Source organism: Nematostella vectensis, chromosome 7 (assembly GCF_932526225.1).
Source record: "Nematostella vectensis chromosome 7, jaNemVect1.1, whole genome shotgun sequence".
In the NCBI taxonomy this organism is placed as follows: Eukaryota; Metazoa; Cnidaria; class Anthozoa; order Actiniaria; family Edwardsiidae; genus Nematostella; species Nematostella vectensis.
In genome coordinates, this window is record NC_064040.1 from 3,086,285 (window position 1) to 3,100,555 (window position 14,271).

General features: G+C 40.9%; 2 protein-coding genes across 2 annotated transcripts; one reads left to right on the forward strand and one right to left on the reverse strand.

The window, feature by feature from the left end:
- Window positions 1-945: 945 nt before the first annotated feature.
- LOC5514883 (nuclear exosome regulator NRDE2) lies at window positions 946-8,959 on the forward strand. Its single transcript, XM_032384577.2, has 9 exons — window positions 946-1,229; window positions 1,472-2,740; window positions 3,188-3,326; window positions 3,951-4,173; window positions 6,071-6,603; window positions 6,852-7,004; window positions 7,096-7,894; window positions 8,320-8,391; window positions 8,669-8,959. Exons 1-9 carry the CDS (start codon window positions 1,061-1,063, stop codon window positions 8,792-8,794), a joined length of 3,483 nt encoding a protein of 1,160 aa, XP_032240468.2. The 5' UTR covers window positions 946-1,060; the 3' UTR covers window positions 8,795-8,959.
- Window positions 8,960-13,498, reverse strand: LOC5514885 (serum response factor). Its single transcript, XM_001635041.3, has 4 exons — window positions 13,060-13,498; window positions 12,691-12,948; window positions 10,840-11,130; window positions 8,960-10,485 (listed from the first exon to the last, which is right to left on the reverse strand). The coding sequence occupies exons 1-4, from the start codon at window positions 13,369-13,371 to the stop codon at window positions 9,907-9,909; spliced, it is 1,440 nt and encodes a 479-aa protein (XP_001635091.2). The 5' UTR covers window positions 13,372-13,498; the 3' UTR covers window positions 8,960-9,906.
- Between the last annotated feature and the right edge of the window lie 773 nt (window positions 13,499-14,271).

Consider the following 14,271-nt stretch of genomic DNA (forward strand, 5'->3'; position numbering starts at 1 on the left):
CTATGTGGAGCAAACTGAAGCCTGAAGTTTGTGGATGTACGAAATCCCCCGAGAAATGTACCCCAAGAATTGTGCTCCGAGAATTGTATCCCGAGAATTGTACCCCGAGAATTGTGCTCCGAGAATTGTACCCCGAGAATTGTGCTCCGAGAAATGTACCCCGAGAATTGTACCCTGAGAATTGTGCCCCGAGAAATGTACCCCAAGAATTGTGCCCCGAAAATTGTACCCCGAAAATTGTACCCCAAGAATTGTGCCCAGAGAATTGTACCCCGAGAATTTTACCCCGAAAATTGTACCCCGAGAATTGTGCCCCGAGAATTGTACCCCGAGAATTGTGCTCTGAGAATTGTACCCCGAGAATTGTACTCCAAGAATTGTGCCCCGAGAATTGTACCCCGAGAATTGTACCCCGAGAATTGTACCCCGAGAATTGTACCCCAAGAATTGTGCCCCGAGAATTGTACCCCGAGAATTGTATCATATAGCAGAGGTCTCAGTCAGTCTTTGGCAGCGATTTTGATTATGTTTGATTCCCAAAAGAGACTAGGACGTGGAATTCTTAGAATGCTGTAACAACGAATTCGAGTGTAATTGTAGGTGCAGTGGATGCAAAACTAATTTTTTTGTAAATGAAGACTAAATAAAGTGCCTCTCTATGGACTAGTTTGTTGTAAGGATGAGTTGTGTTCGGAGTAGAGTTATAAGTAAACTTTATGGTTTTAAAAATGTGGATAATATTTGATAACTGTGCTCTTCCTATATGTTACCTATGACTGCGCACTTCCCCCCCCCCCCCCCCCCTCCCCAAGCCAATCCTGGGTGCGCTCAAATGCTCGTCTTTTAAACTTCAGTTTTCTAAAGTCCTGAAAAACTCTTATAAGAGCCAGTTTTTTACATTTTTTTTCCCTTTTCGGATTCGCTAGTTCCGTGTCACATATTTGCGCACGGGCTACCTGTCTCTCCGGCAAGCAACCCGTCATGCACCGGCAAAAATTCATCTCCATTCCCCTCGATTCGTTGTTTCCAAGATGGTTGTGGATGGTCCATCTTGACAGCGATGGAACAGGATTTGCAAACTAGTAGCACCTCATCTCAGCCACAAACCTTGTTCCCTATAGCCAGCTATATCAATGTCGAGGGGGTACCAGGCAGAGGCAATGGCTTTCTGTTCCCTTGCGCTCAATCGTCATTACACATCGAGAAGGAAAACGGAATAAGCAATGACGGTAAGAAGAATATCATCAGATCATTTTAGTGTAAATCATACGGCGCCATCAACCATATATCGTACTAAACGTAAAGAGCCCGATGGATATAGCTCAAGAAATTTTCTCGGCATTCCTATAATTTACATTATGTTGTTTTTCAATTTTTGAGTCTACTTGTGGGGCAACTACTCTTTTATTTGCTTTTTAAGTCAGTTCGTTTTATTGTGCCTAAAGAGATATACTTTTGTCACATTATGTAGATTGGTTGTCAAATCCAAGTTTCACTTCGCCCATTGAGCATCAAGGTGTCATCAGCAGTGACCATCAGCAGGATATCTCAGATTCAGGCTCTAGTGAAGGTGATGGTCGACATGGAAATAATGACGAAGACGTTTACGATAAAGATGACCAAAAGCACAAAAAGCCAAAAAAGAGGCATAAGAGTCCAGAGAGGGTTGTGAGATTAAGCCACAAAAAGAAGAAGAAAAAGCATAAATCAAAGCATTCAAGAAAAGATAAATTAGCACCTAGTGTTAAATATAAGAATGAAGAACACCAGAAGCCTAATACTATATGGATTGAAGAATGTGGCTTGGAATTAAAAGATGCATACAGGGTCTATAGCAAACCGGATGTGAATAATCTTGCATATGGGTCGTTGTACAGGTTGGATGTTGCTTTGTATAAATTGAAGCCAAGGATTGTTTGCATTGGGCTTGGCAAGCACCAGAGTGTGCATCTTACTGAAAAAAGTAAAAAAGACAAAAAGAAAAGAAGAGCAGAAAATGTGAGGTACTGGGGTGTTCAGATACCCCCACTAAGTGAGGTACAGTCAGTTGCTCCCCAAAAAAGAGCAACAACTGAGTTCTTCAGTGGTAATATCCAGAATTATGTTTATGTACCACTTGATCTTCCTAGTGGAGGAAATGAAGCGAATAACAGACAAGTAAATGCAGAAAATTTAAATGATGAAGGTGGCACTATGGAAGAATATACTTCCCATTACACATCAGAACTTAACAAGAAGTTACGTGAAAACCCTCATGACATTGCAGCCTGGTTAGAACTTGTCGACCACCAGCAGGAAGTTGTAAGCAAAGGACAGTTAAGAGCTGGATTTACTGAAGCTTTAAATGAGAAAAAAAAGAGGAACCAGGCTGTGATAACAGAAAAGCAAATCTCTGTCTTAGAAAAAGCTCTAGAGCAAAATCCCTCCTCAGAAATACTCATCCACAAGCACCTAGAATTGTGCTCTGAGATCTGGAGTGTAGAGGATCTACGACAAAGATGGAATAAAGTTGTTTTCACACACCCTAACAAGGTGAATCTTTGGCATGAATACTTGAGGTTTACCCAGTCCAGATTTTCATCATTCTCATTCAGCAAGGCCCAAGGTGCCTACGCCAAGTGCCTCAGTACGCTCCTGGCCCTAAAAGAAGGGACCTTTCAGTCTCACCAAGCACAAGGTGACATTGAGTCGGACATGTTGGATGTGTTTCACCAGTTTTGCTTGTTTTTAAAGCAGTCAGGTAATCCCAGTGTGATGAATTGTTTTTAGAATACTATGTTTACACTCAATTAGATGTTGACCTTGAATACAGTAGATACCACCATAATAGTAGTCCCCTAGGGAAAGTGATATGCACAAAGTATTCCTTTTGGGAGTGCATGCCCCTATCTACCTCTATTGTTGCATTAAAACAACAACAAAACAAAACACTCAGAAAATGGAGATTTGAGTCCTAGGGATAGCATAAGATAAACCAGTATGTATTCCCTTATAAGGGAAGTAAACATCCTAGATGGTGCTCATTTATCAATAAAACTGCCTGCTTCCTCCTGTAGGGCATTCATCTGGGAAAAGAAAGTTGTTGCATTTAGTAGCACTGCACACCATGTGCAGTGGTGCCTTTCTACTACAAATAATAGAACTAAAAGGGATATTACTGTAGCAAATTTTTTTTTTCACACTGTAGGTCACATGGAGAAGGCTGTTGCAAGTTTACAGGCAATGATTGAACTGAACTGCTTCTGCCCTGGAAATATTGTTTCCAACACACCAACGAGTGGTCATCTTGCATTCCTGGAAACATTCTGGGACAGTGGTAAACCAAGGTACAGTATGGTACAGTAGTATGTATAACCATTCCCTTCTTTTGTCCTTACTGTTGTAGTTATTCTACACATGAATATTTAGATATTTTGAGTTTGAGGGGGGGGGGGGTGGATTTTACAAAAATGCCTATGAATAATATACACACTGAACATTGTGTTTACATATGTCTACACATTTAAATTCCTGTATTAGAATAGGTCAAACCTTTGCATTAATTTTGTTAAATTTGACAAAATTTCCCCCTTATTTGCATTCATTTAATTGGTGTGAATTAATAAGGAATTATTTACTTGAATAGCTAGTGTCAGCCACACCTTTGTAATTGTTTTTATCCAAAACTGGAAACAAATTCTTTTTAGAAATTAAAAAAAATCCATCATTAAACATGTAAGCCTTAGATGATATATTGTACATTTCCAAATTTACATACAGTACTGTATCCAAGGAGTCACAAAATGACATATTGCTTGGATTAAAATTGGTATTCTGGCTTTGTTTAAAAATAAAACACACATATTATACAGAACATACAGCAGAACTGTATGGTGTAACCTTTTTATACAGGCATCCCTTGCCAAATCTAGTGTGTACCGTAACCCCCTGGGGTCTCATAATTTCCACAGGTTTGGTGAAGATGGTGCACAAGGCTGGAAGGTATGGATGGAGAAGAGTCCACACAGAGCAGATGACTGTTTTGATTTGAAGAAGATTTTCAAGTATTCTGACAGAAATAAGAGGAATGACGCAGGTGAGGGTGAAGTCAGTGATGGGGAAGAGAGACTGATCCAGGGACTTTACAAGGCGGAGGCATGGAGGAGCATAGAGATATCCAGAGATCACACTCAGGTGAAAATGACGCTGGTTATTTATATACTGTATATGCCAAAGTAACCGCATTTTGCTGAACATTTGTATAGGGTACACCTATTTCAAAAGACATTACTAGTGTAAATGGAATAATGGCAAAGTGAAAATACAGACTCCTGAGTTCTAATGCCGGACTCACCACTGGTTATTGTTAGTAGTTGATCAATTAACCTATTCATAGATCCGACATGTCAATCATGCGCACACTAATTGCCAATCAGGAAAGAGATGATTCAATAACAGCCATGTGGTCCCACAAATGTCCCATAAATAGTCGGCAATCGATGGCCAAAAAGATTGGTTTGACATATTTTTTGGCAAATCTGGACAAGCAAATAAACATTTTCTGGTCAGCATAGAAAGTGCTAGCCCTGTTTTCTTTGACCGGCTACTTTAAGTGCAGAGTTGTAGTTAGAAGTCAAAACAGTGAACTCGGCATTCTCTTCTACTTTCCCCGTACTCAAATCACTACAAATTGACAAAAATAGCTTTGAAAACACATAAACACATAGGACCTACCAAAGAAAGCACCGCTTTATTTTATATTTCCAAGTGGATTCGTGCCGTTTCCATTCAACAACCAAACTCGTAGTTATCTATTTCTATGCTTCTTTACAAGATTTTCACCCAGCTTGGACAACAAGACAAGTTTCCATCAAGTTGCAGGAAAACCTCTGTAAATGTCTATGTTTTAGATAAATCCGAGCAGGGCTCATCCAACATGTTGTACAATTTGTGGGACTTTTGTGGGACATTTGGGTTGCACTTCGCTGGCTTCTATTTGCTGCTTTCTGATTGGATATTCATGCACAAGTCGGATCTATGATTGCTTGGCGAGACCCAGCAATGTATTTTTTATGGAACTGCCATTTTCCAGTTGCAATTTGCACTGGTAACGTTTTGGTAATAAGTTTGTGAAAATAGCTGATTTAGATAATAAATTACAAACAGCATTAATTAACACAATTATAAGTTGAATTTCACTTAAAGCACAGGTAGCCCACGCTCACGGCGAGTGTAGGTTTATTACAGAGTTTGTATGCGCAAACAAATCTCGTTGAAATAAATATACTGATTTGGAAATAAAACAGTAGCTTGAGTTGCTGCTACTCAAACCTGCCATTATTTGCCATTTTAAGCTGTTTTAGCCGCTGCGAATTTTTTCCGTCGCCTTCTGTATATAAAATAGACAAGGTTGCAAACTCAGACAACCACCAGATTCCAAAGTGCTCAACAAATCCACCGATCCTTTCAAAATCCAGACTCGCACGGCAAAATAAACCTCGCAGAATCACAGCACACATATTTATCTTTCCAACCATACCTTTTAATCGTCTATTCGTCCCCATTTTGCCATTTGAGCGGCGAGAATCTTTCTTTAAAATTACAAAATATTAGTGATAGGGATGCTCGATGGGCCGTTCATGGAGAAAAAGACAATACATGCCATGCCAAATTCTATCAGCCGAGGTAGGGTGCTTCCCATAAGTTTGACCAAGCGGCGCGACTGACGAAAAAGCCGTTAGGGATTTGCTAAAAAAATCGTTCCAATCCCCAAGAAAATGAAATGAAAAAAAAAAAAATAGATGTTATCTTATTGTAAGATATACGGTACCGAGGATGTCCGTTCCATTAATGATTTTAGTTTTACTGGGAATGAATATGATTTTACATTTCATTATTAGGCACATCATGACCCAGATAAAAGAGGGGGAGGGGGGGTAATAGATAAAGAATTTTACAAAGGACATATTGACTTAATAGGTATCTGTCCCCTACAGCAAGAAGCAAATGAGTGACTGAAGCTTGCCCCCCAAGAAATGTTTGTAGTCATGAACATTTTACCACAGGCTCACCATTTGCATCACATCTACAGGTCAAACCATGGCGACCAAACACTCTGGCAGGGGAAACAGAGGAAGACTGTGAAGACCCAGAAAGACTTGTGCTGTTTGAAGATGTGAGCGCATGTCTGTTCAAGCTTCAAAACCCACAGAACAATCTTAGACTAGTGATTCTGCTACTAGAGCTTCTTGGAGTGCCAGTAAATCACAGAGAAGCCACTAACGACTTCAGTTTTCAGAGACACTTCACAACAACGTTAGAATCTAAGGAAGAAGTTCTCAAAACAGATAGAACAAGTCCAGGTAGTTCCTGGAAAAGGTACAATTCCTGGTACAGTCACCCTGCCATATCATTTCCGACACCAGAGGTGCTGGATTTTGTACGTAGTATTTTTGCTCAGGCAATGTTGGTGTTTGATGGTCAAGACCTCGATGAGCTGATGGTGACCTGGCTGGAGTATGAGTGTAGCTTGGTACTTGCTGAAGCGTCAGAGAACACCAGAAAGCAGAAGTGCAAGGAAGTCCAAAAGTTGGCAAAAGCATTGCTGAAACAGCCAAACAACAGGTACATTTACTAATGGATGTTTTCTTGAGACCACATCTTGCAAACACTGCTGCAAGACTTGCTGAAAAGGATCGCTTTAGTGCCATGGGCTATTTCACACGTTAGGTAATAGGATGTAACGGATTACTTATTGTAATCCACTGTATTCTTTGAGACAAATACAGGTATTTAGCCTCTTCTGTTTTTGTTTTCCTTAACTTGACATGTCTCTGTATCACTTGTTCTGATAATCTTCTTTTACTTTTTAGGAACAATCTCAACCTATGGCGTGAGTTTGCCTGTTCGCTATGGATGTTGGGAGAATTGTCTGAAGCCCGCCGCATATTTGATTCCACATTAGCCATGGCTTTTCAATCATGCCAGGACATCAGCATCAATTCAGAGCTCATCTCGCTTTACAGGTGAGATTGGTGATGACACACATTAAATATTTCTTAAAAATGGAAAAAGACTAAGCACAAGGATTAAGTCATAAAATTTGTGTTCTAACAGGCGATATGCTGAGCTAGAACTATCAAGTTCAACACTTGAAGACCGGAAGCACCGCATTACGGAGCTTCTAGTGCATCTAACTGAGCATGGACCGAACAAACCAGGAGGTGCAAAACAGGGTGACCTCTCAGCTGCACGGATACTCAGAGCAAGAAAAACCTGGAGTCAACTTACAGAGGAAGCCCTTAATTCTATGCACGATGGGAATAGCACAAATACTGGTCCCTCTTCATACAGTTTAGATGTCTTAATCTGCAGCGCTTACTTTGCATACGTCACACAAGGACTCCAAGCTGCTTCCACGACTTTTGAGAGGGCTTTAGTCCCTCCAGTGTTCGATGGATTCTGTCGTGAAGCGCTGTGGTTGGCCTACCTTGGACTTTACCGTACCCACATGGCTCAACACACTGTACCCTTAAAGGAACTCAGGAGCATCCTCCACAGTGCCTTGAGGGAGTTCCCAGACAACCCAGAATTCCTTGCGTTTTATCTCAAAGTGGAATCAAAGTCTAACCTCACCGGGGAGGTTAGGAGGTTTTTTGACCATGGAACTCACTCAGCAGTGTCACCTGTGCAGTGGATCTATGCTCTTCATTACGAAGAGGTGCGGTCTATGGCAGTGTCTATTGCCTTGGACTGCACACAGGCAGCACTAGTACAAGGGAGTCGGAACTCAGCTGTGACATCACTACCAATGACAGGTGTCACTCATCGCCAGAGAGCATTGTTTGAACGAGTGGCATCGTCTTCTGTAGGGAGACAGTGCGTGCTATTATGGAGAATGTTTGTCGATTTTGAGGTAATCCTTTATAACCTCTACACCTCACTTTTTAATGTTATATCCAGAAAGTAGAAGGATAGAGTAATAATTATAAAGATATTTATTTACTTTTTGTTGCTGTTCTGAATATTTTTTTGTTCTGAATATAACTTTCGCTGCATTATCTGAAACTCGCACACAAGGAGGTTGAAATAGCACCCCCTTGGTTGCCAAAAAGTGGATTATTTAATTTTAAAGGATCATTAAATACTCTCCATTTTTTCATATACGGTACCTATGACTGCGCACTCCCCACGCCAGGCAATTTCCGGGTGCATGCCTGTTTTTCTACTGAAATGAATAACGAAAACATGTGAAATAGGTCTGATTAACTAGCTAAACAAAACTGTACAAGTGGCAAAGGTTTGCTTTGTATATGATGGCTGTGTTATGCCTTTTTTCAGATGAAGCAAGGCAGTACAGACAAGGCCAAGACAGTTTTCTACCAAGCTGTCCATCACTGCCCATGGGCGAAGGTGATAGAATTTTCCCCTTCCCAACCCAGTTCTGGCTACACCTCTGAAGTTGAGCCCGCCTTTTTAATAACTATATGCATATAGGGTCTGTTTTTCCACCAACAGTACTTACTGTGATTCTCTGTGCGCTCGACATTCTGGCTCTTTCCCAAAAGTCAAAATGTCGAGCGCAAAGAGAGTGCAGGTCTGGACTAAGGTACTTAAAGTTTTCCCATCCATGCTTCTATTTAGGGTCACATCAGACACTGCTTAGACTTTTTATGTTTTTCTCCCTCAGTCTCTATACCTTGATGCTGTTAAATACTTCGCAGAAGATGTAACTGACACTCTTGATATGATGCATGAGAAGGGACTTCGTGTCCGAGCTCCCCTTGAAGAGATCGAAATTCTACTACAAGCATGACTGGGAACTTATTGTTTTTGGCTCACCTTCGTCTACCCTGGGTTCATTGGGTCCTTGCACATGGAGAAAATTGCCACAAATGAATGCCAGGAAGAGCAGCCTCTGGCACCCAGGCTACCCTAAAAGTGATTCTACCAGGTTGTGTAATAAAGCAAATGACTTCAATTGTGTACAAATATTTTATTTTAGTAAAAGTGTTTAGTTCTGTAACCATTTATTTTTTAACCTGTTTAAATATCACTTGGTGGTTTTATTTACAAATTATACAGTGTTTTACCATGAGCTAACTATTTATTAGTGCTGTGCTAACATTTTCACTGTGTGAGTTGAAGGCTTTGGAAACCCTAGTATATTCATGCAATTACTGTATCTTCGCTAAAGGTACACTGCTTGCAATCCTGTATTTGGCGCTGGTCTACCAGAGATATCAATGCCCATAACAACTGTCAAAAAAGCCACTTGACATTCTCTTGTTATTACAGATATGCACCAGAATTGGTACTTTGAGCAGTCTACCCAAAATGTCAATAACAAACAAACCAGAATTTGACTTTTAAGTCAAAGGCAGTTGTGTTCTACTCTGATTAGCTTGCACTATGTGCAGGGTAAACTGTTTTCAGTGGGTCCGTACAACCTGAAACAAATTATTCTTAGTGTCTGCAACTGGCTCACCTCTTAACTGTCAATTGAGTGGACAAATAAACTCCTTGAATACTTATCTGAGCCCCCTAACTATTACCCTGCAAGTAAAATGTTTCTCATGTTGTTTCTAGCAGTTTACTTATCCATGTAGTCTATTCTTTCACACAAAAGAAGCAACAGCGATAAGTGAACTACTAGAAACAAAAAGGTACGAAGCTCTGCTGGCAGGGTACCTTGCTATGGGAAATACTTTTAGGCACAGTTGAACACCACTCTAAGGTCACCTTACAAGTTCCTAATAAATGAACCCTCCCATTTTATCGGACTGTTTTTTAACCTTACCTCGATAATGAGGAAAGTTTTGAGGGTCCAAGAAGTGTTCGTACAAGTAGGAAAAGTGAATTCCACATATTGCTAAAAACCAAATTTATTAATGCATACTTGATAGTAAACATGTCCATCATAAAAGGTTACACTTCAGTGTGATTATCCGCATCCGGAACATCGCCCTTCATGGGGGAGCCTCCATTAGTGGACCCTATGGAGGCCTCACTCACTATATTATGAACCTCATCAGCCGCCTGACTACCGCTAGCTTCAGTAACCACACTATGATACCCTTGAGCCATGTCGTGCTGAACATGAACAGTTGACAGTGACAAGCCACTCTGTATGGCCTGCTGCGACACCTCACCACTATCATGTTGAGTTCCTTGGTGTTCATTGTCGTTAATGTTTGATACAGGTCCTGTGTAGTACATGACTGGAATCTGGCCAGATTGTGTAGTCAGCATCATAGATGATGGCACCACGTTGGCCAGTGAAACAACGTGACCTTCCCCCTGATGAGTGGCAATTGGTACCATAAGAGCTCCAAGAGACTGCATAGTAGTCGCCTGTGAGGTTGATGAATGCTCTACAGATTCCTGGGTGTGCATTTGTCCATCTGTACCAATCTGGACTTGTACTGTGGAAGGCTGACCTGTGGTCCCAACATTTGTCTGGCTTGTGGTGGTTTGTGTTTGACCTCTTTGGAGTTGAGCCAACATCTGAGACAATTGACAAAAAAAGTTTTTAATTAAGTGTTCAATCATTCCTTGACAGGAGACAGGGTATTTGTTGGTAAATCAATAATACTAAAACATAATCAATTGCCTAGTTTGGTTGTCTTCATGCAAGAAGTTAAATCCTGATAAGTTGTCAACTTGATAACTCTTAATCATTTTGCTACTGTATATAGAAACTGATTAGACTTCTATTTCAATATTTTTAGAAAAATAAACATTGTTACTCCTGACTAATGCAATCATAGAATAAAACAGAGGCAAGCCACATATTCTTCTGGGCTTCACCCATGCACTCCTGGGCTTTACCCATCAACTTCTTATCTTTTACCGACATACCTGCACACCGTGCTGCCCTGACAGGTTCTGTGCCAACTGTATAGGTGTCCCACCCAGGTTAGAACCTGGTGTGAATATCGTCGTAAATGCCCCGCCCCCTGGCATGGCTTGAACGGAATATGAGGACTGCTGTCCGGGTTTACTATTGCCCTGGTGTGGTATGTAGGTTGTTATGGGGAAAGTGTGGCCTGAGGCAGACATAGCGGTAATCCCTGTCATGGTAGCATTGTTGATGCCTCCAATCTGTTGTCCGGTCTCAATTTGCTGGGCTGTAAACATTCCTCCCCTGTCCTAAAATAAAAATTATCTTCTCTCAGAATCTATATAACTACCAGTTTCTTCATCACTACTCATACCTTTATACAAATTTCTACTGATATTACTACTGTTATAGAGATTTGTGAATCAAATTTTGGGCAGTTTTTCTTGGGGGAGGGGTAAAGGAGAATAAATCAAGTATGTGTTATAAAAACTTAACTAAACACAGCCAAGATAATACACCAAGATTTACAAATTGAGTTTTGTAGAGAAGGGGTTGGTGTATGCAGGCACGTAGCCGGGGGGGGGGGGGGGGGGGGGGAGAACCACCCCACCCCACTGGACTGGAAGGTCCACTCTAATGAAGGAAAGTTGAGTACCACTGCAAGCTAGGGTGAGCTACATAAAAGAAGATGGTCCGCTAAATGGGTAAACGAACCCCCCCGCTCAGGATCCTGGCTACGGGCCTGGTATGTTTGACAGTGGGCCAAGCTACGGTAATAAAACCTCCAAAACATCTCTATTAGCCTTTTCAATTTTACTGCACTTCGTGTTTCTTTACAAATGATAGATAAACAGTCTTAAACATTAGGTTCACCTTCTCAGGCGATAGGGATGGATTGAACACGACAAACTTGGCACTAATGAGAGCAGATATTCGATTCCAGACCGGAACTCCACGTACTGACTCTAGTCTAGACGTTGAAGAAACTGATAGATCTTAAAAATTATAGGATAACAACCGTGCCTAGATTCAAAACTCCCGTGATTTAATACATAATATAGAATTGCATTTATGTCTGGAAAGTCAAGGAGATACGGATATTAGTTTTATTTATTTGCGACGTAAGTACTTTCAAGTACTTTGCTACGGTGATTCAGTGTCTTTTGTAAAATAACATTTCATAAAACTAACGCTAGATTCGTCTTTAGTTAAAAGGCGCTGTGTTTAACCGATAACCTTGTGAGACACTTTTTACATTTTGTTTGTGATTGGTTTTCCCGTTTGATATCTTGTCCGTTTCCGCTACCCATACCACAAGCTCACTCACCTAGATCGTATTTATATTTGTGGTTCGCTACTGTATGTCCAAAAATGGACAAGAAAACGAAAGCCAAAAATAGTCAAGGACGCCATATATGGGTGGAATGTTAAAAGGCACAGAGTTTGAAATGGAATTTCTGCGATCGAAACAAAATTCACATATTTTCAACCAAAGAAGCGGAACAATGTCGAGTTATAGCAAATTCCGAGCTTGAATCATAAGATTTTATACGGAATAAGCAAACAGGACCTAGCTTTTCGCTTTTTCACTTCCTACAAGGGAATCACATACATTGTCACGAAAGACAGAGAATAATTTTTCTGTTTTCGTTTTTGGCCGCTTAGAGCTCGCATAGTGAGAGGACTTCGGCTTCCTCTGCAAGTTATTAGAGTTTCTAAGCCCATTAAAATATCCAGTTCGTAACAGAGTAAATACAAATTATCAAGGAACATAAATCGGATGAACTTTTTTTTTTGGATGTTCGATGATATTGTGTAAAATGCTTGGGGAGGGGGAATTTCGTACCATTATCTGAGTACAAACTTACTTTATCCGTTTCGTTTTCACTGACGGTATAGGTGAGATCAGTTTCTTCGTAACCAGTTGCCGACATTCTCTGATCAGGGTTTGGAATCTGCGAGACTGGAGGATCGGGAGAGTTGAGACAAGTTTGGATCAGTGCTTTGCCACTTTCAGACGTGATCATGGGTTGTAGTTTGCGAGTTGCAAATGTGTACACATGGCCTGTTTCAGAGGCTACAAGCAACATCACTTGTGTCCCCGTGAGTGTGCTAAGCTCATATGCCTACCATAATAAAAAAAAAGAGTTTAATCAAAATTAGAAATAAACATATGAAAACAAAAGCAAAGTCGCAAGACTTTCTCGTGCGTTGTAACACGTCTGTACACGACGAACCTTCTTCATAATCCCCGTCTTTCTTTTGCTGAATGTTGTATACCGTCTGAGTTTATTGGAGATAAACTTCATTTCAATTTTTACTCTTCCCCGAGTTTTTTTCTTGGGTTTTTGGTCCGATACAGGGCTAGCACCATCATCATCGTCTTCGTCGCTCTCGAGAGGTCGTTTCATGGAATCCCCGGCCATTTCACTAGAGAGAAATGACTCACTCTGCTCTGAAATCCCAGCTCCCTCTAAAACAACCTGTGACGGTGTCGAATACTGCATGTTTTCTAGTGCATCAGAGGTCGATGCCGGCTCTGTTTGCATCCTGGTGATAGTAGGATCGCCTTTTATGGAGACCAGCCACACGATCGAACAAGCTTTTGCCTTTTATGTCGTTCCTTTCTGTAAAAGGAATGGCTCGACCAATATGGCGGTGCTACAGCATGTAGACCCCGTGACCAATGACGTCACGACTCGCTCTCCGATTGGGTCGTTTCCATTGTATATGATCCGTTTATCGTAGGTGCAGTATTGTATCTTGCCCTCGGGGCATAGGCTGTTACGTATTATGGAATCCGATAGTGCAAACAACTTTACGTCAGTCTTTTTTAGGTAGGTGGCTGTAGCTGTTTCCCAGGACAGCAAAAAAAACATGGAGCTGCCGTTATAGAGAGGAAAATAGAAAAAAACATTACTAAAGGGTATTTGGATATAAGCAAGACCAGAAAAGGGGGGGGGGGGGGGTGATTTTGTCGATTTTTTTTTCTAGAATGCAGACTTCATTTTTGAAGGGGCCTTAGCACAGGGAGCCCAGGTCCACATTTAAGAGTTTTAAAATATAATAACAAATATGCACGAAACTCCAGAAACCTTAGAGGGATATCCTTGTTCATCACCTTAAAATGTTTACTACAGGCATGTGTAACAACAACTCGCTGGTTGTGGCTGCCCAATCATTATGGAAAACGTACAATACTTTCCTTTCAACAAGAGATAACCCACTTTTAGGGTGCGCACACAACCCCTAGGTGCACGCTTGAGGATGCAGGGAGGGTAGATAGATGCCTTTTTTAATCAATATTAAAATGATAATGTACGCATGGCCCTCAGGGTCTAACTTAGGGTGAGACTAGAGGACTTTATAGTGGAATGAAAATAAAAACAACAATTGTAGCTAATAAAGATCACTAAAATGAGTGATCTTTATTAAAACTGAGGGTATGG